Source organism: Kogia breviceps, chromosome X (assembly GCF_026419965.1).
Source record: "Kogia breviceps isolate mKogBre1 chromosome X, mKogBre1 haplotype 1, whole genome shotgun sequence".
NCBI lineage: Eukaryota > Metazoa > Chordata > Mammalia > Artiodactyla > Physeteridae > Kogia > Kogia breviceps.
The window spans coordinates 31,820,166-31,846,778 of record NC_081330.1 but is presented as its reverse complement, the minus strand read 5'-3'; the positions used below and the strand labels follow the sequence as shown (position 1 = coordinate 31,846,778).

General features: G+C 35.7%; 1 protein-coding gene across 1 annotated transcript in view; it reads left to right on the top strand.

Annotated features, from left to right (window-relative positions):
- Positions 1 to 26,613, top strand: part of HTR2C (5-hydroxytryptamine receptor 2C) — a 256,248-nt gene that overhangs the window by 206,576 nt on the left and 23,059 nt on the right. Inside the window, exon 5 of the mRNA XM_059049686.2 lies at positions 8,286 to 8,486. Within this exon, the coding sequence (XP_058905669.1) occupies positions 8,286 to 8,486 (201 nt within the window). The remainder of the gene's footprint in view (positions 1 to 8,285; positions 8,487 to 26,613) is intronic.

Here is a 26,613-nt window from a genome sequence, read left to right as displayed (position 1 = left end):
GTATTGTGGTGTTCCTATGCTGGGTGCATATATATTTATAACTGTTATATCTTCTTCTTGGATTGATCCCTTGATCATTATGTAGTGTCCTTCCTTGTCTCTTGTAACATTGCTTATTTTAAAGTCTGTTTTGTCTGATATGAGTATTGCTACTCCAGCTTTCTTTTGATTTCCATTTTCATGGAATATCTTTTCCCATCCCCGCACTTTCAGTATGTATGTGTCCGTAGGTCTGAAGTGGGCCTCTTGTAGACAGCATTTTTAAGGGCCTTGTTTTTGTATCCATTCAGCAAACCTGTGTCTTTTGATTGGAGCACTTAATCCATTCACATTTAAGGTAATTATTAATATGTATATTCCTATTACCATTTTCTTAATTGTTTTTGGTTTGTTTTTGTAAGTCCTTTTCTTCTCTTGTGTTTCCACTTAGATAAGTTCCATTAGCATTTGTTGGGGAGCTGGTTTGGTGGTGCTGAATTCTCTTAGCTTTTGCTTGTCTGTAAAGCTTTTGATTTCTCTGTTGAATCTGAATGAGACCCTTGCTGGGTAGAATAATCTTGGTTGCAGTTTCTTTCCTTTCATAACTTTACATATATCATGCCATTCCTTTCTGGCTTGCAGCGTTTCTGCTGAGAAATCAGCATTAACCTTATGGGAGTTCCCTTATACGTTATTTGTCATTTTTCCCTTGTTGCTTTTAATAATTTTTCTTTGTCTTTATTTTTGTCAGTTTGATTACTTTGTGTCTTGGCATATTTCTCTTTGGGTTTATCCTGCATGGGACTCTCTGAGCTTCCTCGACTTGGGTGGTTATTTCCTTTCCCATGTTAGGGAAATTTTCAACTGTAAACTCTTCAAATATTTTCTCAGGTCCTTTCTCTCTCTCTTCACCTTCTGGGACCCCTATCATGTGAATGTTGGTACGTTTACTGTTGTCCCAGAGGTCTCTTAAGCTATCTTCATTTCTTTTCTTTTTTCTTTATTCTGTTCCGTGGAAGTGAAGTCCACCATTTTGTTTTCCAGGTCACTTAACCGTTCTTCTGCCTCAGTTATTCTGATATTGATTCCTTCTAGTGTATTTTTCATTTCAGTTATTGTATTGTTCATCTCTGTTTGTTCTTTAATTCTTCTAGGTGTTTTTTCTTTAATTCTTCTAGGTCTTTGTTAAACATTTCTTGCATTTCTCAATCTTTGCCTCCATTCTTTTTTCCAAGGTCCTGGATCATCTTCACTATCATTATGCTGAATTCTTTTTTTGGAAGGTGGTCTATCTCCACTTCATTTAGTTGTTTTTCTCGGGTTTTATCTTGTTCTTTCATCTGGTACATAGTCTTCTCCCTTTTCCCTTTGTCTATCTTTCTGTGAATGTGGTTTTCATTCCACAGCCTGCAGGATTGTAGTTCTTCTTGCTTCTGCTGTCTGCCTTCAGGGGTGCATGTATCTTTTTGATTTATAGTTTTCTCCAGGTATATGCCCCGGATTGGGATTGCTGGAACATATGGTAGTTCCATTCTTAGTTTTTTGAGGAACCTCCAGACTGTTCTCCATAGTGGTTGTACCAATTTACATTCCCACCAGCAGTGTAGGAGGGTTATTTTTTCTCCACACCCTCTCCAACATTTATTATGTGTAGACATTTTGATGATGGCCATTCTGACTGGTGTGTAGTTTTGATTTGCATTTCTCTAATAATTAGTGATGTTGAGCATCTTTTCGTGAGTTTCTTGCCCATCTGTATGTATGAAATGTCTATTTAGGTCTTCTGCCCATTTTTTGATTGGGTTGTTTGTTTTATTGATAATGAACTGCATGAGCTGTTTGTATATTTTTTACAAGTTTTCTTTCTTTCTGAAGAACATCCTTAAAAATTTTTAAAGTATCCTAGCAATCAATCTCTTAGTTTCCCCTCCTATGAAAATCTCTTTCTTTCACATTCATTCTCTGAAGATATTTTCACTGAATATAAAATTCTGAATTGTGATTATACTGCCTTCTGGCCTCTGATGAAAGTCATTTTTCTCAGCTGCTTAAAAAGTTTTTTCTTTAACTTTTGTTTTCACCAGATTATTATGTGTCTAGGCATGATTTTATTTGAGTTTAACCATTTGGGTTTTGCAGAACTTCTTAAATCTGTAAATTTATTTTTCATCAAATATGGAATATTTTAGTTATTTCTTCAAATGTTTTTTCCTGTATCAATCTCTCCTCTCCTCAAATTCCAATGGCATAAATGTTAGATGCATACATATGTCCCATAGGTCCCTACTATGTTTATTTATTTTTAATTTTTTCTCATTCTTGTTCAGTTTGGATAATTTCTGTTGATCTGCATTCAGTTTTAATGACTCTTCATCTACCATAGCCATTCTTCTATTGAGCCCACCTGGTGATTTTTTTCTTTCAGATTTTTTCTGCAGCTCTAAACTCCTCATTTGGTTCTTTTCATACGTTCTATTTCTTATTTGAGAAGTCCTCTTTCTGTTAATTTCAACAACATCCACCCTTTCTTCACTGAGTATGGTTATGGTAGCTGCTTCAAAGGCTTTGTAAAGACTGTCCTGTCCAATTTTTAAATTTAATGTAATTGAAATGTATTTAATGCATTACTATTTACAATAATTGCTGTAAGTTTTTGTATGTTATCCAATTTAAGGGGCTTCTTTTTATCTCTATATAATTAAAGTTTTAGTTAGAAATGGCTTCTGTGTTTTATCAAGTTATTCTTAAAAATCTATTAAAAGATCATAAAAGTTCTTTACAGATGTTAATATAAGGGATTATATTGGCAGATTTTTATGATATTAAATTACCATTGCATTCCTGGAATAAGTTTTGTTTTACTGTAATGTATTTTTCATTTTACTCTTTGCTGGATTCTTTTTGTGAACATTTTGTTTGTAATTTTGAATCTATATCAATGAATGTTATTTGTCTCTAGTCTTATTTTTTCAGTATTTGTAAGTTTTGATATTGACACTATTATTTTATGAAATGAATTAGAGAATTCTTAAAACTTTTTTGTGGTTATTCATCTTTTCATATATGTTAACTTAAAGACATCAATTATAACTTCTTTATTTCCATTCTAGTTTTGGGATTGCTTTACAGTCCAACATTTCCACATTCCTTAATTATATTATCAGAATATTGGAAAATTATTATTTTTTTCTGTGATGGGATTATAATCTGCAGGGTGGGAATATTCCTTTATACACTTAACAAATATTTATTGAGTGCCTACTTTGTGCAAGGCAAAGCTTGTTTCCATTATTTCTTAGAAATAAAGCCCTTGTATTTTTTCATTTGCACAAATGAACTAAAATTTTACAGTGTCTATTATTCAGTCTTTGCCATTATTTTCAATATTGGTGGGGATGCCTGTGATTTTTGGAGTTATTAAGGCTGACATAATCTTTGAATGAATGACTGAATGTAGGAGAATGTCTTATGAAACACTACACAATTTTTACCTCTGAAAACAAGATTTAATCTCATTCAACTAATTGACCTCCCCCATGGAAATTATGCTATATGGGCTTTTTGCTATGCAACTTCACAAAACTTTTCACATATTTCTTGTCTGGAACGTGCCTGATCACATAAATTTATCTAAAGAAAATACACTTTAATTCCATTGAGACAACTTGAAAAATCCATTTGTCTTCTTAACAAGACAAATATGAAAACTAAATTTTCACTGAAATTCTAAATATTTTGAATTAACAGGTCTGTAGTGAAATCCAGGAAGGAATATATTTAATAAGAATCTTAGGGGATAATTGTGATCAGCCATAATTGTACATCTTGTATGTTTGGAAGTAGACTTCTTGAAAACCCTGTACAAGGAATATTGTCCTCTATTATAAAAGTAATTGAATTTATTATTCAATAAGAAATAGTGTATGGTGATAGGAGGTACCTTAGTGTTCAGGAAAAGGTGTCAGATTTGGAGCAAAATTCTTTACTCACACTGTAGACTTGAACAAGTCTGAAACTTTGGGACACATTTTCCTCACTCTGTAGGATAACAGAACTGACACTACAGAATTTTTTGTGTTGTATGGAATATAACTAAAAATGAAGTACCTAACTAACACTGTGCTTGGTATATGACAGGTACTGTACAATAGCTATTGCCATTTTTGCCATTATTAAATATGTAACTGCTGAGAACTGACCAGATAGTGTATTGACTTTGCAGAGTGGATATGTATCCTCATGAGGCTATATACTGGCATATGGTGAAGTTGGGTTTAGAGTGAGGTTATGATCTGTTGAGGGGGGTGTATTCTTTTATACATTTAACAAATATTTATTTAGTGCCTACTTTGTGCCATGCATTGACCTAAGCATTATGAATAAAACAGTAGAAAAATAAAACAGAAAACAATATTGACCCACTGCATCTTATATTCCAGTGGTTATGGCCACAAACCACATAATGGCAGTCAGGTAATACTTGTGTATTTGAAACACAATTTGAAAAATAATTTTTGCAAGTAAAACAGTTCGAGAATACCCAAACCCTCAACACAATCAATTTCTGGGTGGATACAATCTGAGGAGATTACAAGATAATAATGAACAGAAGCGAACATTCATTTTCATTTTCAACATTCTTCTAAACATTTTTATTTAGAAGAATTTTAAATAATGTTTTTGATTTCTTTGCTGTGCTCCTTGAATTCCAATGGTTGTTAGTTACACCTCTGGTATGACCAAGTATTGAACCAACCTTCCTGCAGATAAAAACTATCAACTCTAAACATAATACAAAAACAACTATCTAAAGGTACTGGAGAAAAACCTAAAACAGAAAGATTCTGGTGAGTCTCAAGACTTGGAAGAAGAGAACAGCACTGGTTGAGTTTCCAAATTTCATGACTTACAGCCGAAGAGGAAGATGCAGTCTATGTCAGGTCAAGTGCCTAAACCTCCAAAAAATCTGCAGTTATTGTAGCCCAAAGAAACTGAGGACAGAATTTGAGGAAATCTCAAAGCTGAAAGTCGGGGGAGCATATAGGAAAGGGTAGAGATAGAGGGAACCATAGATTCTTCTCTGGGGAACCATAAACTCTACTTAAATCTCTAGCTGACCTCTGAACCATACATGTCTGGGGCAAAATCAAATTTCCTGAGTTGCCAAATTATAAAATTCAAAATATTCAAGTTTCATCAAAGGTAAGAGGAATGCAAAGAGACTAGAAAGTATGGCCCATTCACAGGAAAAAAAAATTAGTAGAAAATGATCCTGAAGAAGCCTAGGCATTAGACTTACTAGACAAAGACTTTAAATCAACTCTCTCAAAAATGCTCAGAAAGCCAAAGGAAACCATGGACAAAGAACTAAAGGAAACCAGAATTTTGTCTCAACAAATCAAGAATAGCAATAAAGGGATATAAATTATAAAAAGAAATCAAATAGAAATTTGGGGGATGAAAAGTACAAAAATTCAATTAAAAATTTACTAGACCAATTCAACTGCAGAATTAAGCAGAAAGAAGGAAGAATTAAGGAACTTGGAGATAGGTCAATTTAGATTATCCAGTTTGAGGAGAAGAAAGAAAAAAATGAAGAAAAATGAACAGCACCTGAGAGACACAAGACACTATCAAGTTTACTAAGCTCAATGAATGTTAAGCATATATTACTCTGAGAGATCCACACCAAGACATTATGGTCAAAATTACAAAGGATCTTTAACAAAATTAATAATGAATTCTCTTTAGAAACCATGGAGGCCAGAAGGCAGTGGGATGACATATTTAAAGTGCTCAACAGGGGCTTCCCTGGTGGCACAGTGGTTAAGAATCTGCCTGCCAATACAGGGAACAGGGGTTTGAGCACTGGCCCGGGAAGATCCCACATGCCACAGAGCAACTAAGCTTGTGCACCCCAACTACTGAGCCTGTGCTCTAGAGCCCAAGAGCCACAACTACTGAGCCCACACACCTAGAGTCCATGCTCTGCAACAAGAGAAGCCACTGCAGTGAGAAGCCCACACACCACAACTAGAGAAAGCCCATGTGCAGCAACGAAGACCCAATGCAGCCAAAAATAAATAAAATAAATAAATTTGTAAAAAATAATAATAATAAAAATAAATAAATAAAGTGCTCAACAGCAACAATAACAACAATTCTGTCAACCAAGAAATCTGTATATGGCAAACCTCTAAACTATCCTTCAAAAATGGAGAAATTGAGATTTAAGGCACAGTAAAGTCAGCAAAGTTGATAAACCTTTAGCTAGAAATACTAAGAAAAAAAGAGAGAGAAGACACAAATTTCTAAAATTATAAATGAAAGCGGGGAAGGGCATTATTACTGATCTTACAGAAATTAAAAGGATTATAAAAGAATAAATGAACAATTGTACTCCAACAAACCACATAACCTAAATAAAATGGACAAATTCCTAAAAGCATGCAAGCTCCTAAAAGTGACTGAAGGGACTTCCCTGGTGGTGCAGTGGTTAAGAATCCACCTGCCAATACAGGGGACTCGGGTTTGAGCCCTGGTCCGGGAAGATCCCACATGCCACACAGCAGCTAAACCCATGCACCACAACTACTGAGCCTGTGCTCTAGAGCCCACAAGCCACAACTACTGAGCCTGTGTGCCACAACTACTGAAGCTCGTGTGTCTAGAGCCCATGCTCAACAACAAAGAGTAGCCCCCACTCGCTGTAACTAGAGAAAGCCTGTGCACAGCAATGAAGACCCAACACAGCCAAAATAAATAAATTAAATAAATTTGTTTTTTTTTAAGTGACTCAAGAAGAAATAAAGACTCTGATAAGACTTTATAGCAAGTAAAGACATTGCATCAGTAATCAAAAAACCTTCCAACAAGACAAGTCCTGGACCAGATGGCTTCACTGGTCAAATTTTATCAATTATTTAAAGAAGAACTAATACCAATACTTTTCAAACTCCTAAAAAATAAAAGATTAGGAAACATTTGTAACTCATTCTATGAGACCAGCATTATCCAGATACCAAAGCCAGATAATGACATCACAGGAAAAGACAATTATAGACCAATATCACTTATGAATATAGATGCAAAAATCCTCAACAAAATGCTAGCAAACTAAATTCAGCATCATATTATACACCGTGACCAAGTGTGACTTATCCCAAGAATGAAAGTTGGTTCAGCATATAAAAAATCAATTAATGTAATGCATCACATTAATAGAATGAAGGTATGAAAACCACGTGATCATCTCAATTGATGTAGAAAAAGCATTTAACAAAATCTATCTCTTTCATCATTAAAAACACACAACATACTAGGAATAAAAGGAAACTTCCTCAACATGATAAAAGGCATGTATGAAAAACCCACAGCTAATATATCCTACTCAATGAAAGATTATTCTTTAAGATCAGGAGAAAGACAAGATATCTGCATTCACTACTTATATTCAACATTGCACTGGAAATTCTATCTAGAGAAATCAAGTGAAAGAAAATAAAAGGCAGAGGAAAATTGGAAAAGAAAAAATAAAATTATCTCTCTTTGCAGGTGACGTGATCTTACACATGGAATATCCTAAAGAACCCACACACAAAAATATAGATCTAATAAATGAATTCAGCAGAGTTGAAGGATTCAAGATTAATACATGAAAATTAGGTATAGTTCTAAACAAGAGCAATGAGCAATCCATAAAGGAAATTAAGAAAATTTCATATATGAGAGCATGCAAAAAAATTTCAACTGATAAGAGCATCAGCCATAGAAAAGAATGAAGTACTGACAGAAGCTACAAAATGAATGAACCTCAAAAAGAAAGAAACCAGACACAAAAGGTCGCCTATTGTATGATTCCATTTATATAAAATAACCAGATTAGCTAAATTCAAGAGACAAAAAGCAGATAAGAAATTGTCAGGGGCTGGGGGAGGGTGGTGAAAATGGAGAGTGACTGCCTAATGGGTAGTGGTTTCCTTTTGCAATGATGAAATGTTTTGGAACTAGAAAAAAGGTGATGGTTGCATAATGTTGTGAATGGACTAAATGCCTCTAGATTGTACACTTTAAAGTGATTAATTTTATAATATGTAAATTTTACCTCAATAAAAAATAATGTATGTAACACTGAAGGCATTATCATCATCACCGTCATATCATTACTATGGAAAACAATGTTTACCAAATTTCACTTTCTTTTATAAACTTAGACTGTGAGAAGAAAAAATAAGTAGACTAAATTTAAAACTACAGTTGGTATAATTTACATAACATGTTCTTGTCTTCTCTCTGTTCTCTTTCAGATTATGTCTGGCCATTACCTAGATATTTGTGCCCCGTCTGGATTTCTTTAGATGTTTTATTTTCTACAGCGTCCATCATGCACCTCTGCGCTATTTCGCTGGATCGGTATGTAGCAATACGTAATCCTATTGAGCATAGCCGTTTCAATTCACGGACTAAGGCCATCATGAAGATTGCTATTGTTTGGGCAATTTCTTTAGGTAATTAACTTTCCTGGCCAGTAGAATTGCAGTGGCTATGCTCAATACTTTCGGATTATGTACTGTGAACAACGTACAGACGTCGACTGGTAACATTTGCGTTTAATCGGGATTCTTCTATTTAATAATTATTCTTAACCTATTTATCTGATATTTAGGTTAACAATAATGTAAGAAATGTAAACTATATAAATATGCAAATGTAAAGTTTCCATTTATACTGCTAAATTATTTTAAGTGTCAAAAATGCCAATGAATTCTGCAACACAGACACATAACCTTTGAGATAATTTAAAAGATTTGAAGATGACAAAGATATATGGTAAAATCTAAATTTTTAAAATGCAGCTTTTATTTTTTTTTTTTTTTTTTTTTTTTTTTTTTTTTTTTTTTTTTTTTTTTTTTTTTTTTTTTTTTTGCGGTACGCGGGCCTCTCACTGCCGTGGCCTCTCCCGTTGCGGAGCACAGGCTCCGGACGCACAGGCCCAGCGGCCATGGCTCACGGGCCCAGCCGCTCCGCGGCACGTGGGATCCTCCCGGACCAGGGCACGAACCCGTGTCTCCTGCATCGGCAGGCGGACTCCCAACCACTGCGCCACCAGGGAAGCCCTAAAATGCAGCTTTTAAATCTTAGAAGAGATCAATCTATGCCAGAATATTAATATTAATATTTTTATTCTAATTCTATATCTTCAGTGTAAAAATTTATAGTGCAATACAAATCTTCACAAAGTAAACATGTCAAAATTTATGCTGTTAATCAACCTAAAATATACTATTTCCCCTTCGTTTTTAAATACCTCCTTGAATTCTGGTTATACAGAAACAAAAACATCTATTGGTTTCTTTAAAGATTTGGGGGAGATTAAAGGGAGAGAAATGATCATCTTACTGCTTTTATTTAAAATATTCATGCTCAACAATACTAATATTCAAGTCACAAAGTTTAACCAACTGGAATATAAGGGATTTCACAATCCAGTTTTTTCCTTTTTTTTTCTCCTCCAGTTGGAACGTACATTTAGTGTCTCATTAAATAATTCCTCTTCAAAGTTATGTTTCTGTAAAAAATTCTGATAAATTTTACAAGATCAAGATGTCTTTACTGATATCATCTAAAGATTTTGACTCTAGGTTCATTGACAAAATAAATTTAAGTTTTAAGATTGTTCTATTATAGGTGAATGCACACACACACACACACACACACACACACACATACACACACACACACACACCCCTTCGGATAAAAAGCAATGAAATTTCTCCAAGAAAAAAAAGTGAATGTATATACACAATTTGACCTACATATTCAAGGACTTACACATTTTACCCTCTCCATCATGAAGACCTTCTCTAGAAAGATGCCAGTTCTTACAGTGCTTACAAAGGAAATACACAGCTACATTAAATCAGAATATTAAAAGCATCACCTTCTAACAATTGCAGACTGGGTAATTTGGACTGCCTCTTGTGCTAAATACAACAAAAATATGAGGAAAATACTATAAGCATTGAGAAGCTAGTAAGAAAATCTACAAACAATAAATGCTGGAGAGGGTGTGGAGAAAAGGGAACCCTCTTGCACTGTTGGTGGGAATGTAAATTGATACAGCCACTATGGAGAACAGTATGTAGGTTCCTTAAAAAAATAAAAATAAAACTACCATACGACCCAGCAATCCCACTACTGGGCATATATACCCTGAGAAAACCATAATTCAAAAAGAGTCATGTACCACAATGTTCATTGCATCTCTATTTACAATAGCCAGGACATGGAAGCAACCTAAGTGTCCATTGACAGATGAATGGATAAAGACGATGTGGCACATATATATAATGGAATACCACTCAGCCATAAAAAGAAATGAAAATTGAGTTCTTTGTAGTGAGGAGGATGGACCTAGAGTCTGTCATATAGAGTGAAGTAAGTCAGAAAGAGAAAAACAAATACCGTATGCTAACACATGTATATGGAATCTAAAAAAAAAAGGTTCTGAAGAACCTAGGGGCAGGGCAGGAATAAAGATGCAGATGTAGAGAATGGACTTGAGGACATGGGGAGGGAGAAGGGTAAGTTGGGACAAAGTGAGAGAGTGGCATGGACATATATACATTACCAAATGTAAAATAGATAGCTAGTGGGAAGCAGCCGCATAGCACAGGGAGATCAGCTCCGTGCTTTGTGACCACCTAGAGGGGTGGGATATGGAGGGTGGGAGGGAGACACAAGAGGGAAAAGATATGGGGATATATGCATATGTATAGTTGATTCACTTGGTTATAAAGCAGAAACTAACACAACATTATAAAGCAAATATACTCCAATAAAGATGTTAAAAAAAACGATAGTGAGACATCTATAAAAAGACAGAAATCCAGGAAAAATGATTATGACTTTTGGGTCACGTCTGCTAATGAGGCATTTGCAAACCTGAAGATGTAATGACAGGTTGAGAGGCTCATTCAAATCTCACGAGCCTGGCAAAGGTCAACCAACTTGGGCTTATTTTTGGATCCCAAAGGACTGTACACCAGAAGTAAGGATGAACCAGGGTTAAACCACCCTTGACATGGAGTTCAGGCCTGGTTCAAGCCATTTATCTAACCAAAATAATCTTGAGCCTGGAAATTGGATTCAGGTGATTTCATAGTCTTCACCTTTCCAATTTTCTTGGTATAAACAAAAAAACTTTAACATCCTAGGCTTCAAATGACTTCTTTCAATAATTTTCAATTCCTATAACTGAAATACAATGATAAACAGACACATGAAGAAACAAGACAAATGAACTAGATATAACACAATAAAAGATAATACAAATAAACCCAAAGGCACTCAAGATAGTTGAATAAACTGACATAGACTTTAAACAACTATTTGTAGTGTGAACATGGAAATTACAAGCTGAACTTACATATTTCAGCAAGAAACTGCAAGCTATAAAGGGTGATATTTAAGATATAAGAAACAATGAGAAAACCTGGAGCTCAAGTGTATCATGAAAACCTTAGAACTCAAAGACAGATTAGACATGGCTAAAGAGAGCATTACTGGAGGTCAGTCAGAAGAAACTGTGATGAATGAAGCAAGGAAAATCGGAAGGATATAAAAGAGAAAATAAGAAGATAATGAACATACAGTACAAAGTGAGAAGAATTCCACAAGGTGAGAAAAGAATGGCAGAAAAGCAATATTTGAAGAAATAATGGCATTTCAAATGGCCAAAAAACACCGATTCTCACATTTAAAGAGCTCAACAAGTCTCAAGCAGAATGAATAAAAAACAATCAACATTTAGACCCATCATTGTGATATTGCAGAAAAAGAGAAAACATATATCAACCTTAAAGAAAAAAAGATCACGTTAGTTCAGTAGAGCAATGATAAGATGGATGAATGCCTTCTCAACAGCAGCAGTGAAAACTAGAAGATATTAAAATGATAGTGTCAGTGTGCTGATAAAAAGTGAATGTTGGGACTTCCCTGGCAGTCCAGTGGTTAAGACTCACACTTGCACTGCAGAGGGCACATGTTTGATCCCTGGTCTGGGAACTAGGATCCTGCATGGTGCAGGGAGTGGTTAAAAAAAAAACCGTTTTTTAAGTGAATGCTAGGGCTTCCCTGGTGGCGCAGTGGTTGAGAGTCTGCCTGCCGATGCGGGGGACACAGGTTCGTGCCCCGGTCCGGGAAGATCCCACATTCCTCGGAGCGGCTAGACCCGTGAGTCATGACCACTGAGCCTGCGAGTCCAGAGCCTGTGCTCCGCAACGGGAGAGGCCACAACAGTGAGAGGCCTGCGTACTGGGGAAAAAAAAAAAGTGAATGCTAAATTAGAATCATATATTCAGCAAAATTATACCTCAAGAATCAAAGTGAAATAAAGATGTTATCAAGCAAAAACTAAGAGAACGTGACAAAAGCAGGCTCCTGCTTAATGAAATACTAAAAGATGTTCTTCAAACAAAGAAAAATGGCCACAAAAAGAAGGTTGGAGATGCAGGAAGCAATTAATTACAATGGAAATGGTAAATGTGTAGTTAAATATAAATAAACATTGACTGTATAAAACAATAATGATAATGTCTTATGGCATTCAGTATATTAATGGAACTAAAATGCACAAAACAATAGCATATAAGAACAGAGGGTTGAAAGTAAACGTTTTTCATTGTCCAGGAGAAAAATAAAAAATGATATTTAGTATTAAGCTTTGATGAATAAAGTATCACTGTCCATTCAACAGTAATCACTAATAGAAAAGAAATGCTTACCTTCCATATTTTTAGAATAATATTAGAGAATCATATAACAAATCCAAAAGGAGGCAATAAAAGATAAGAAATAGGAACAGATCAGGTGGGAAAATATAGAAACACATACTAAGATGGCAAAATTAAAACCAAATATATCCATAATTATATTAATTGTAAATGGGACTAAATATTCTAAGACTATCAGACAACATTTGAAAAAATAATCCAACTATGTGTTTATAAGACACATATATATCATAAGGAAAGTAAGGGATTAAAAAGGTACTCCACACAAACATTAACCAACAGAAAGATCGTATAGCTATATTAGTAATCTATCAGAATAGATTTTTCAGAAAAAATAATTATTTTAAAGAAAGAAGGTTATTTCATGATTATGAAGGAGTTAATTCATTTGGAAGACACAGAAAAATGAATGTATGTATATAATATTATGGCCTCAACATTACTAAGTTAAACATGGACAGAATTGTAAGGACAAATAGGGAAGTCTACAGTCATGGTGTAAAATTTCAACACACCCTTTTCAGTGATTGTATGAGGACAATGAAAAAAGCTGAACTTATTGACAAGTGAAAAATATATATTCCTATCATTTGCATAAGAAATATTTATCAAAATTGACCATATATTCAGCCATAAATTAATTCTCATTAAGTTTCAAGTGTTGGAATCTTTATTCAAATTCAAATGAAATAGAAATGTTTACCAAAAGGTAACTAGAAAAATCTACATATATTTGGAAATTATTTTCCAATAAACTTTGACCCAATGGATTTAGAATCCACTGATGACTCTTCTCTGAACCATTTATTATTATGTGATTGTAAACTAATAATTTTCTCACTTTATTATTCCTTTATTAGTTGGCATTGTACTGTAAGGAAAGTTTTCCCTCCCACTTTGTTCTTCATTTATTCATATTGGTAAATACTCCTGAATTCTTTTGTAATCAATGTAACTTAATTCATTACTGTCCTTAATTATTTTGATGCTCAAATTGTCCCAGATTTGTCCAATAACTCCTTTTGTTATGTCCCATCAGCACTTTGAGCACTTCCTTACTTTCTGTCGATTTTGCCAGATTTACCCTTTATTTTCCATGTCACAGTTCTGAAATCAGTAATTTCATACAAGGAACCCTTGGTTTTTTTTAGTGGTCAGAGGTTTTACAAACAGATATGGAATCTAGGTACACTCATTGCTATATCTATGCCCTTAATTCCAATCCAGCAGGATTCCTTATACACTTAAATGTTATTGAAGACCCCAAAGAACTTTTGTTTATATGAATTATATCTATTTAGAAATAGATATATATCTATCTCTCTAGAAATTAAAATTGAGAAAATTTTAAATTATTTATGTATGGATTTATTTTAAAATAACAAACCTATTATATGTTAACATAAATAACATAGCTCTATGAACAATAGCTATATTTTCTAAAAAAATGAAATTAGTGGATAGAGTAGCATTGTCTTATACTTTTTTCAAATCTCTTTAACTTCTGGCTTAGGAGACAGCTAGATTCTCATCTCTGCTTCTGCATCTAATCTATTGTAATGAGCTACTTTTGTTGAATTATGTGAATATACATATTCCCATTACAGATAGATAGCTTCAATACAGGAAAATGTTTTAATAACGTGTTCAGATAATAGTGGACTTTTTTTTTTGACACTGCACTAAAATTCAGCAGGTGGTAGTTTCTTAAGTTTAGTTGCAATGTGGAATCGGAAACCACATCACTGAATTTTTCATATGCTGTTACATTAAAATCCACTAATCTGTCGTTCATTTTGAAGGATATTTTATCCATGCTTTATTTTGTAACATCAATCATAAGTATTTTGGAAAATATTTGTTCATTGGGTTGTGCAGATTTTTCAAATGTTAATACCCAAAATCGCATGCATTAATAATTCCTACCAACCTCATCAGAAAGAGCTCTAAATATCGGGAAAATATCAAGCTTTCCTGGGCAGATACAAGTTTTCCAAAGTTCTAATATTTACCTGAAAGCTCAAGTTTTATCATTAGCAGGAAATGCCAGTTGTTTTTTCCTTGACACAACAGATTCAACTCATCCATCTTTGAGAAAATATCTGCCAATTATCCAAGTATGAATAACCCTATTGTGTCTGGCAGTCATTCTTTCAAGTAAAAATGTTATTCCATGAAAAAAAATGGCTAGTTTATCTTGCAACTCTAACAATTGCATAAGTGTTTTTCCTCAAAGCAACCATCTTGTCAGTATGCAGCAGTAGTGCTCTATGTATACTGCCATTTCATCACATGGATTATTAAAAGGGTCAAAATTTAATTAAATTAATGTTTGATTTTACTGCTTCATCAAAGACATTCTTAAGTAAAACTGGCCTTTTTTTCCCCTGAAAGTGTGTGTTGGTAAACAATACAAGGACTACTTGTACAATTTGGTGTCACTAGCTCGATTCATGCTAAGGCACCAGCAGTTTTACTCACCATTATTTTGCACCATATAACCACACAGTGAAAACAGCAAATAAAACATTAATATTATTATGAAGTAGTTTTGACTTCATAAAACCATTGAAATTGTCTTAGAGACACTGAGGTACCCATGGACCAAATTTTAAGAACTATGTTTCCAACTCTAGCTATCTTTGTGACATTTGAAACAGTGGAAAATTCTTTCCTCATAATTCTCTCTTCCTCTGCATGCTACAACATCAGTTTTCTTTTCTTTCTTCCTTCTGTCTGCTCCTATTCAACTTTTTCATTTTCTGCTTTACTCTCACTCTTCCCAGCATTTTGTCCTTTCCAATTGCTTATACACCTTTCCTGGCTTACTTCATGCACAGAAATAACTTGAAATCTCTACTGACGACCCTCAAATAAATATTTCTACTTATTTCTATCCAGATTATCTATCCAGACTCTAGCTTAAGCTGTATAGAGATGAATGTGGATATAAATATTTCAAATGCCATCTCACCAAGTTTGTACTCATCACCTTTCTCCCATTTCCATTTTCCCCTCCTCCTACACTTTTGTTTCTCAAGTGTGTTCTCAAAGCAACAGCATCTCCCATATACCCAAAAAAGAAATCTGAGAAACATTTTAGACTCTTTCTCTTTCTTCCTATAGCCAATCAACACAACCTGTTCTTAATATTTCTCCTTAGTATTTCTCACATTCTAGTTTCTCCATTCCCTCAGTTGCTTTATTAATTTAAGCCTTTATTGTTAATCATTCTGGCATCTACACCTCCTTCTCTCCTATCTCTGTGAAAGAGATAGTTCTTACTATATCCAAGACACATCTTCATTTCCTGAAGTGAGCTGGGTACACCCATGACAATAAGAACTAAAGATTCTGCTTCAAATCCCCATGTTCAATTACTCAGAGTATTTCTTCAAACATTGTTTTTCTATCATTTTCTCTGTGCCTTGTTTTATGCTTTGTTTGATTTCCTAATCATCTTGTTTTTGCATATTGATACACCCTTCTCCTTTAGCCAGGGCCGTTTTGGGTTGCTACACAAAATTCTCTGTCATATTAGTGATTAATTATTTGAACACCCAATAAGGCACTGCTGCCTTAAGGAATTTTGTCCATGTTCATGGCTCATTAGTAGCCATAGTTCACAAATTCAACCCATGCCCTCAGGATAGCTCCTCTTTCAACATCTTCTCAACATATGTTGGTTGATAGTGCTGTTCAAGTGCACTTTATTTTTATTGTTTTTTCTACTAGTTTTATGAATTACTGATTAATTTTTCCAGATTTATTGACATGTAATTTACATATAACACTATGTAAGTTTAAGGCATCCAACATGATTATTCAATATACATTTATATTGTGAAATGATTACCATAATAATGTTACTTAATACATTCATCACCTCATGTCACCCATGAAGGCATCTGGTCCTGGACTTTGTTAGAGTTTTTTAAATTATTTATTCAACTTTATTACTGGTAACTAGTCTGTTCATGTTTTCTATTTCTTCCTGATTCAGTCTTTGGAGATTGTACACTTCTAGGAATTTTTCCATGTCTTCTAGGTTGTCCATTTTATTGGTGTGTAGTTGTAGTAATCTCCTAGGATCCTTTGTATTTCTGTGATTGCAGTTGTAACTTCTCCTTATTCATGTCTGATTTTATTGATTCAGGCTCTCTCTTTTTTTTTCTTCATGAGTCTAGCTAAAGGTTTATCAATTTTGTCTTTTAGAAGAATCAGCTCTTAGTTTCATTGATCATTTCTCTTGTTTCTTAGTCTTTACTTCATTTATTTCTGCTCTGATCTTTATGATTTCTTTCCTCTACTAACTTTGGTTTTGTTTGTACTTCTTTTTCTAGTTGCTTTAGGTGTAAGCTTATGTTTTATATTTGAGATTTTTCTTGTTTCTTAAGGTTGGCTTGTATTGCTATAAACTTCCTTCTTAGAACTGCTTTTGCTACATCCCATAGATTTTGGATGGTTGGGTTTCTGTTTTCATTTGTCTCCAGGTATTTTTATATTTCTTCTTTGATTTCTTCTGTGACTCTTTGGTTGTTTAGTAGCATATTGTTTAGTCTCCACATGTTTGTGTTTTTTGCAGTTTTTTTTCTTGTAGGTGATTTCTGGTCTCATAGCATTGTGGTCAGATAAGATACTTGATATGAGTTCAATTTTCTTAAATTTATTGAGACTTCTTTGTGGCCTAGCATATGATCTATCCTGGAGAATGTTCCATGTGCACTTGAAAAGAACATTTACTCTGCTGCTTTTAGATGGAATGTTATCTATCTATCTACATATATATGAAGTCCTTTTAGTTTAATGTGTCATTTAAGGCCAGTGTTTCCTTATTGAGTTTTGGTCTGGATGATCTGTTCTTTGACAAAAGTGGGGTGATAAAATCTCCTACTATAATTGTGTTACTGTCAATTTCTCTCTTTATATCTGTTAAAATTTGCTTTATATATTTAGGTGCTCCTATGTTGGGTGCATATATATTAACAATTGTTATGTCTTCTTCTTGGATTGATCCCTTGATCATTATGTGGTGTCCTTCCTTGTCTCTTGTAACTGCCTTTATTTTAAAGTTTATTTTATCTGATATAAGTATTGCTACCCCAGCTTCCTTTTAATTTCCATTTGCATGTAATGTCTTCTTCCATACCCTCACTTTCAGTGTGTATGTGTCTTTAGATCTGAAGTGAGTCTCTTGTAGGCAGCATATATATAGGTCTTGTTTTTGTATCTATTCAGCTATTCTAAGTCTTTTGATTGGAGCATTTAGCCTATTTACATTTAAAGTAATTATTGATAGGTATATACTTATCAACTTGTTCATTGTTTTGGGGTTATTCTGTAGTTCATTTTTTTTCCTTTCTTCTTCCTTTGTTCTCTTCCCTTGTGATTTGATGACTATCATTAGTGTTATGTTTGGATTCCTTCCTCCTTTGTGTGTGTGCATCTATTACAGATTTTTGGTTTGTGGTTACCATGAGGTTTATATATAGGAATCTCTATATATACATGATTATTTTGAGTTGCTGATCTTTTCATTTCAAATGCATTTTAGCAACCCTGCACTTTAATCATCTCCCTCATGATTACTATTTTTGAAATATTATACATCCTTTTGTTTTGTGTATCTCTTAACTACTTATTATGGATATAAATGACTTTACTACTTTTGTCTTTTAACTTTCCTACTCATTTTGTACATGGTTTATTTACTATCTTTACTGTATATTTGCCTTTACCAATGAGATTTTTCTATCATAATTTTCATGTTTCTAGTTGTGGCCTTTTCTTTTTCACTTAGGGAAGTCCCTTTAACATTTCTTGTAAAGCTGGCTTGGTGGTGCTAAACTCTTTTAGCTTTCACTTACCTGTAAAAAATTTTATATCTCCATCAAATCTGAATGAAATCCTGCCTAGTAGAGTATACTTGTTTTAGTTTTTCCCTTTCATCACTTTAAATATATTATGTCACTCCCTTCTAGCCTGCAGAATTTCTGCTGAAAAGTCAGCTGATGGCCTTATGGGAGTTCCCTTGTACATAACTTGTTGATTTTCTCTTGGTGCTTTTAATATTCTCTTTCATTTTTACCATTTTAATTACTATGTGTCTTGGCGTAATCCTCTTTGAGTTGATCCTGTTTGGGAGTTTCTGTGCTTTCTGGACCTGTATGTCGGTTTCCTTCCGCAAGTTAGGGAAGTTTTCTGCTATTATGTCTTCAAATATGTTCTCTGCCCCTTTCTCTCTCTCTTCTCCTTCTGGGACCCCTATAATGCAAATTTTAGTATGTTTGATGTTGCCCTAGAGGTTTCTTAAACTGTCCTCATTTTTTTTTATTCTTATTTTCTTTCTATCTGCTCAGCTTCAATGATTTCCACTGCTCTGTCTTCTAGCTTGCTGACATGTTTCTCTGTATCATTTAATCTACTGTTGATAGCTTCTAGACTATCTTTCATTTTGGCTATTTTATTCTTCATCTCTGTTTGGTTCTTCTATATATTTTCTAACTCTTTGTTAAAGACTTCTATCTTCTCATTCTAGACATCCTTTCTTCTCCCAAGTTCTTTGATAATCTTTACAATCATTACCTTGAACTCTTTATCAGGTAGATTGCCTATCTCCACTTAACTTAGTTCTTCTGGGGTTTTATTTTGTTCCTTCTTTTGAAACTTGTTCCTCTGTCTCCTCATTTTTCCTAATTTGCTGTTTTATTTCTAAGTATCTGGTAGATTTGTTACATTTCCTGACCTTGATGAAGTGGCCTTTGTGGGAGACATCCTATGTATCCCAGCAGCACACTCACCTCTGGTCACTAGAACTATATGTTCTAGGAGTGCCCTCTATGTGGGCTTCAGGGGTCCTTCGTTGTGGTGGGCTGACTACTGTCTGTAGTCAGGTAGGTATAGCTGGCCCTAATCTTGTTGGTTACCAGGCCCTGCCTTCTGTGGAGGCTGCTGACCATTGTTTGGTAGGACCAGGTCATGAGGCAGCTGGCTGTGGATCCCTGGGTAGTCCTGGGGCTAGGGCTGGCTCACTGGTAGGCAGAGCCAGGTTCTGGGGTGGGTGGTTATGGAGCTGTGATTCCTGGATCTAGTGTTGGACTGCTGGTGAGTCAGGACTGACATAACTGGCTGAAAGTTTTGGGGTGTCCCAAAGCTGGTGTTGACCCACTGATGAGTTGGGCTGGATCCTGATTTGGCTGCCTGAGGGGTCCAAGATATCTCAGAGCTGGTGTTGGCCTACTGGTGTATGGGGCTTTGTCCCAGGGGGTTCCAAGGTTGGTATCAGTCTGCTGGTGGGCAAGGCCAGGGCCTAGAATCTCCAAGTGCTAGTGCTGACTCACTGGTATGTGGAACTGGGCCCTGGGCTCCCTGGATGGAGGACCCAAGGTATCCCAAAGCTAGTGTCGCTAGTGTCAGTCAGCTGCAGGTGGGGATGGATCCAGGGGCTGCTGGCTAAGGAACCCAAGGTGTCTCACAGCTAGAGATGGCTTATTGCCGTTTAAGACCAGGGACTGGGGGATCCTAGGAAGGTGCCTGCCTGCTGGTGGGTGAAGCCACATCCTGGGGTCTCTAGCTACAGGACCCAGGGGTCCTAGAGCTATTGTCAGACTACTGGTAGGTGGGGCCATTTTCTGACACAGCTGGCCAAAGGGTCCAGGGTGTCCTGAAGCTTGTGTCAGCTCACTGGTGAGTGGGGCCTGATCCTAAGGCAGCTGGCTATGGATCTCATGGTGTCTTAGAGCTGGTACCAGCCTGCTGGTGGGTGGGCTGGGTTCTGCCACACTAGGCTTCAGGATTATAGTGGTCCTGGGGCTGGTGTCTGGGACCCAGAATCCTGGGGCAGCTGACTGACCACTGGTGGGTCAGGCTGGTCCCAAGACTAGAGCCAGCTTGCTCATGGGCTGGGCTGGGACACAGGGTGTCCTGGGGCTTATGCTTGTTCACTAGTGAGCAGAGCTGGGTCCTGGATTCTCTAGCTAGAGGGTCCTAGCGGTCCCAGATCTAGTGCCTGTGTACTGGTGTGTTAGGCCAGGTCCTGGAACCTCTGGTGGACAAGGCCATGTCCAAGGGTGGCTGTGGGCTCAGGGGGTCTTAAGGCAGCCTGCCGATTGGTGGGTGAGGCTGTATCCCCACTCAGCTAGTTGCTTGGCCTGAGGCATCCAAGTACTTGTGCCTACAGGCTGGTGGGCATGGGCATGCTGGGTCCCAAGACTTATAAGCTACAGGGAGGGTTCCAAATTGGTGCTTGCCAGCATCAGTGTCCACATGGTAGAATGTGATAGAGCTCTCAAAAATGGTTGCCGGCAGTACCTATTTCACCAGGGTGAGCTCCCATTGCCTCCTGCCTCTTCAAGAGACTCCTCAAGATCAGCATGTGGGTCTGACCCAGGCTAGTTTCAAATTACTGCTTCTGCCCTGGGTCCAAAAGAGTGTGAAATTTTGTGTGCACCCTTTAGGAGCAGAGTCTTTGTTTCCCACAGTCTTCTGGATCTCCCCAAAGTAAGCCCTGCTGGCCTTCAAAGTCAAATGATCTGGGGACTAATTTTCCTGGTGCAGGACCCCTGGGCTGGAGAGCACAATGTGGTGATCAGACCCCTCATTCCTTTGGGAAAGGCTCTGCAATTGTAATTATTCTCCTGTTTATAGGTCTTGACTATACCATAACTCTACCCCTCCTCCCATTGTGGTTCCTTATTTATACCTTTAGCTGTAGAAGATCTTTTCTGGAAGATTCCAGTATTTCCCATCAATAGTTGCTCTGTAAACAGTTGTAATTTTGGTGTGCCTGTGAGAGGAGGTGAGCTCAGGGACTTCCTACTCCTCCATCTTTATACTGTATTTATTGAAAAACTCCACATATAAGTGGACCCACACAGTTCAAACTCATGTTGTTCAAGAGTCAACTTTATTTAGTTAAGGATTTCTGCATCTATATTCATTAAGGCTATTGACCTGTAGTTTTCTTTTATGTAGTGTCCTTATATGGCTTTGATATCAGGGTAATGCCGACCCCATAACATGAGTTTGGAACTGTTCTCTCCTCTTCAATTTTTTGGGAACAGTTTGAGAAGGATTGGCCTTACTTCATAAAATGTTTGGTAGAACTAACCAATGAAACCATCTGGTACTGGACTTTTCTTTGTTGAGAAGTTTTTTTATTACTGCTTCAATCACCTTACTTGTTATTGGTCTGTTCAGATTTTCTATTTTTTTCATGATTTATCTTGGTAGGTTGTATGAATCTAGGTTATCTAATTTGTTGGCATATAAATTCAATTCAATTCTATTCTGTTGATCTACAAGACATTCCTTATTTCAGTACTACACAATCTTAATTACTGTAGCTTTGTAGTATATTTTGAAATGTGGAAGTGTGAGTGCTCCAAATTTGTTCTCCTTGTTCAATATTGTTTTGGCTACTTGGTTCCTTGCAATTCCCTATGAATTTTTTAAGCAGTTTCTCAGTTTTGAAAAATAAGGCTTCTAGGATTTTGATACATAAGCATTGAATTTGTAGATCAGTTAATAGAGTATTGTCATCTTAACAATGTTAAGTCTTCCAATCCATAAACATGAGATATCTTTACATGTATTTAGATATTTTTTAATTTCTTTCAAAAACTTTTTGCAGTTTTCGTTGTACAAGTCTTGCACTTCTTTTGTCAAAGTTATTTCTAAATATTTTATTATTTTTGATGCTATTGAAATTTGAATTGTTTTATTTCATTTATAGATTGTCCATTGCTATTATATACTACTACAATTGATTCTTTAACATTACTCTTGTAGCCTGAAGACTTGCTAAACTTGCTTCCTAGAACAAGATCATGTAATCTTCAAATAAAGATGGTTTTACTTCTTTCTTTAAAATCTAGATATCTTTTAATTTCTTTTTCTTGCCTAAATTCTTTGCTTAAAACCTCCAATACAAAGTTGGATAGAAGTGGTAAAAGCAAACTTGTTCGTTCTGATCTTAGGAGGAACTCTTTCAGTCTTTCATAATGAAGTAAGATGTTAGCTGTAGGTGTTTTACAGATGTCCTCTATGAGGTTGAGGAAGTTCCCTTCTATTTTTTGTATGGTCACTATTTTATCATAAAAACACATTGGATTTTGTCCTTTATTCTATTAATATCACGTTACATTGATCGATTTTCACATGCTGATACAACCTTGCATTCTTTGGATAAATTCCCCTGGGTCTTGATGTACACTCATTTTTATATGTTGCTGGATTTGGTTGGCTAGTATGTTGTTGAGGATTTTTGTACTTATATTAAGAAAAAGTACTGGTCTGTGGTTTTTCTTTTTATATGACGTCTTTGTCTTTTTTTTTTTTTTTTTTTTTTGGTATCAGGAGTAATACTAGCCTCATAATGAGATGGGAAATATTCTTTCTTTTTCTATTTTTTGGAAGAGTTTTTGAATGATTGGTGTTAATTCTTTAGATATTTGATAGAATTCACCAGTGAAGCCATTTGGGCCTGAGCAGTACTTAGTGGAGTTTTTTAATGTCAAATGGAATCTCTTTACTTATAACAGGTCTATTCATATTTTCTTTTTCTTTGTGAATTAGTCTTCATAGCTTGTGCATTTTTAAAAATTCATGTATTTCCATACAAATTGTAAATTTTTTGTTCTAATTCTGTGAAAAATGCCATTGGTAATTTGAAAGGTATTACATTGAATCTGTAGATTGCTTTGGGTAGTAGAGTCACTTTGACAATTTTGATTCTTCCAATCCAAGAACATGGTATATCTCTGCATTGACTGCAAATAGCCAAAGCAATCTCGAGAAAGAAAAATGAAACTGGAGGAATCAGGCTCCCTGGCTTCAGACAAAGCTACAGTAATCAAAACAGCATGGTATTGGCAGAAAAACAGACATACAGATCAATGGAACAGAATAGAGAGTCCAGAAATAAACCCACACACCTATGGTCAACTAATCTATGACAAGGAGGTAAGAATATACAGTGGAGAAAAGACAGTCTCTTCAATAAGTGGTGCTGGGAAAACTGGAGAGCTACATGTTAAAGAATGAAATTAGAACATTCTCTAACACCATACACAAATAAACTCAAAATGGATTAAAAACCTAACTGTAAGGCCAGATACTATAAAACTCTTAGCATAGGCAGAACACTCTCTGACGTAAATTGCAGCAATATCTTTTTTGATCCATCTCCTAAAGAAAATAAAATTAAAGGTAAATAAATGGGACCTAATTAAACTTAAAAGCTTTTGCACAGAAAAGAAAACCATAAACAAAACAAAAAGACAACCCATAGAATGGGAGAGGATATTTGCAAATGAAGTGACCGACAAGGGATTAATCTCCAAAATATACGAATAGCACATACAGCTCAATATCGAAAAAACAAACAACCCAGTCCAAAAATGGGTGGAAGATCTAAATAGACATTTCTCCAATAAAGATATACAGGTGGCCAAAAAGTACATGAAAAGATGCTCAACATCACTAATTATTACAGAAATGCAAATCAAAACTACAATGAGGTATCATGTTATACCAGTCAGACTGGCCATCATAAAAAAATCTAAAAACAATCAATGCTGGTGAGAGTGTTGAGAAAAGGGAACCTTCCTACACTATTGGTGGGAATGTAAATTGGTACAACCATTATGGAGAACAGTATGGAGGTTCCCTGAAATACAGAAAGTAGAGCTACCATATGATCCAGCAATCCCACTCTTGGGCATATATCTGGAGAAAACTATAATTCAAAAGGATACATGCACCCCAATGTTCATCACAACACTATTTACAATAGCCAAGACATGGAAGCAAACTAAATGTCCATTGGCAGAGGAGTGGATAAAGAAGATATGGTACATATATACAATGGAAAATTAGCCATAAAAAAGAATTAAATAATGTCATTTGCAGCAACATGGCTGGACCTAGAGATTATCTTAATGAGTGAAGTAAGTCAGGCAGAGAAAGACAAATATCACATGATATCGCTTATATGTGGATTCTAAAAAAAATGGTACAAATGTACTTATTTACAAAACAGAAATAGAGTCACAGATGTAGAAAACAAACTTATGATTACCAGGGGGGAAGTGGGGAGGGATAAATTGGGAGATTGGGATTGATATATACACACCAATATATATAAAATAGATAACAAATAAGGACTTACTGTACAGCCCAGGGAATTCTACTTAGTACTCTGTAATGATCTATATGGGAAAAGAATCTAAAAAAGAGTGGCTATATGTATATGTATAACTGATTCACTTTGCTGTACACCTGAAACTAACACAACATTGTAAATCAAATATACTCCAATAAAAATTACTTTAAAAATTCATGTAGGGCTTCCCGGGTGGCGCAGTGGTTGAGAGTCTGCCTGACACTGCGGGGGACATGGGTTCGTGCCCCGATCCAGGAAGATCCCACAGGTCGCGGAGTGGCTGGGCCCGTGAGCCATGGCTGCTGAGCCTGCGCGTCTGGAGCCTGTGCTCCGCAACGGGAGAGGCCACAGCAGTGAGAGGCCCACGTACCACAAAAAAAGAAAAAAAAAATGCATGTAGATTTTCTGATTAGTTGGCATGCAGTTATTCATAGTATTTCCCTATAATCCATTTTATTTCTTTCAAGTATCCCCTTCTATTCATGTTTTTAGTAATTTGCATCATTGCTCTTTATTCTGGTAAGTCTAGTTAAAGTTTTATCAATGTTGGAAATTTTCCCCAAAAAATCAACTTTTGTTGTTTTTTATTTCATCCTGAAAGACTCCCTATAGTATTTCTTTTTCTTTTTATAAGTTTATTTATTTATTTATTTATTTTTGGCTGTGTTGGGTCTTCACTGCTGTGTGGGGGCTTTCTCTAGTTGCGGCAAGTGGGGGTACTGTTCACTGTGGTGCGTGGGCTTCTCATTGAGGTGGCTTCTCTTGTTGCAGAGCACAGGCTCTAGGCACGGGAGCTTCAGTAGTTGTGGCATGCGGGCTCAGTAGTTGTGGCTCACGGGCTCTAGAGTGCAGGCTCACTTGTTGTGGCGCATGGGCTTAGTTGCTCCGTGGCATGTGGGATCTTCCCTGACCAGGGTTCGAATCCATGTCCCCTGCATTGACAGGCGGATTCTTAACCACTGCACCACCAGGGAAGTCCTCTTATAATATTTCTTGTAGGGCACATTTGCTAGCAACAAATTCTTAGCTTTTGTTTACTGGAAACATTTAACTTCTCTTTCATTTTTAAAGAGTAGTTTTGCTGGACATAATATTATTGGTTAATAATATTTTTATTCCATGACTTTGAGTATGTCATCCCAATGCCTCCTGGCCTCCATGGTTTCTAGTGAGAAATCAGTAAAACTTGGGGATTCCTCATCTGTGATGCATTGCTTCTCTTTTGCTGCTTTCAAGATTCTCTTTGCCTTTGGATTTTATTTGATTACAATGTTTCCAGGTATGGATCTTTTTGAATTTAGTATACCTGTGGGTCATTGAGATTCTTGGATGTGTAGATGAATGTTTTTTTCTGAAAATTTGAGAATATTTTGCCATCAGTTTTTCGAATATTCTTTCTGCCCCTTTCTGTTTCACTTCTCTTTTTGAGACAACCATTTTGCATATGTTGGTACACTTGATGGTGTCTCACAGTTTTCTGAGGCTCTCTTCTTTTTTCTTTATTTTTTATTCATTCTTTTCTTCAGAATGTATTATCTCATGTTTTATGATTCTCTGCCAGTTCAAATCTGTTATTGAGCTTCTGTAGTTAATTTTTCATTTCAGATATTGTGGTCCAGAATTTCTATTTAAAATTATTTTAAATTTTCTGTCTTTACTGACATCATCTATTTGGTG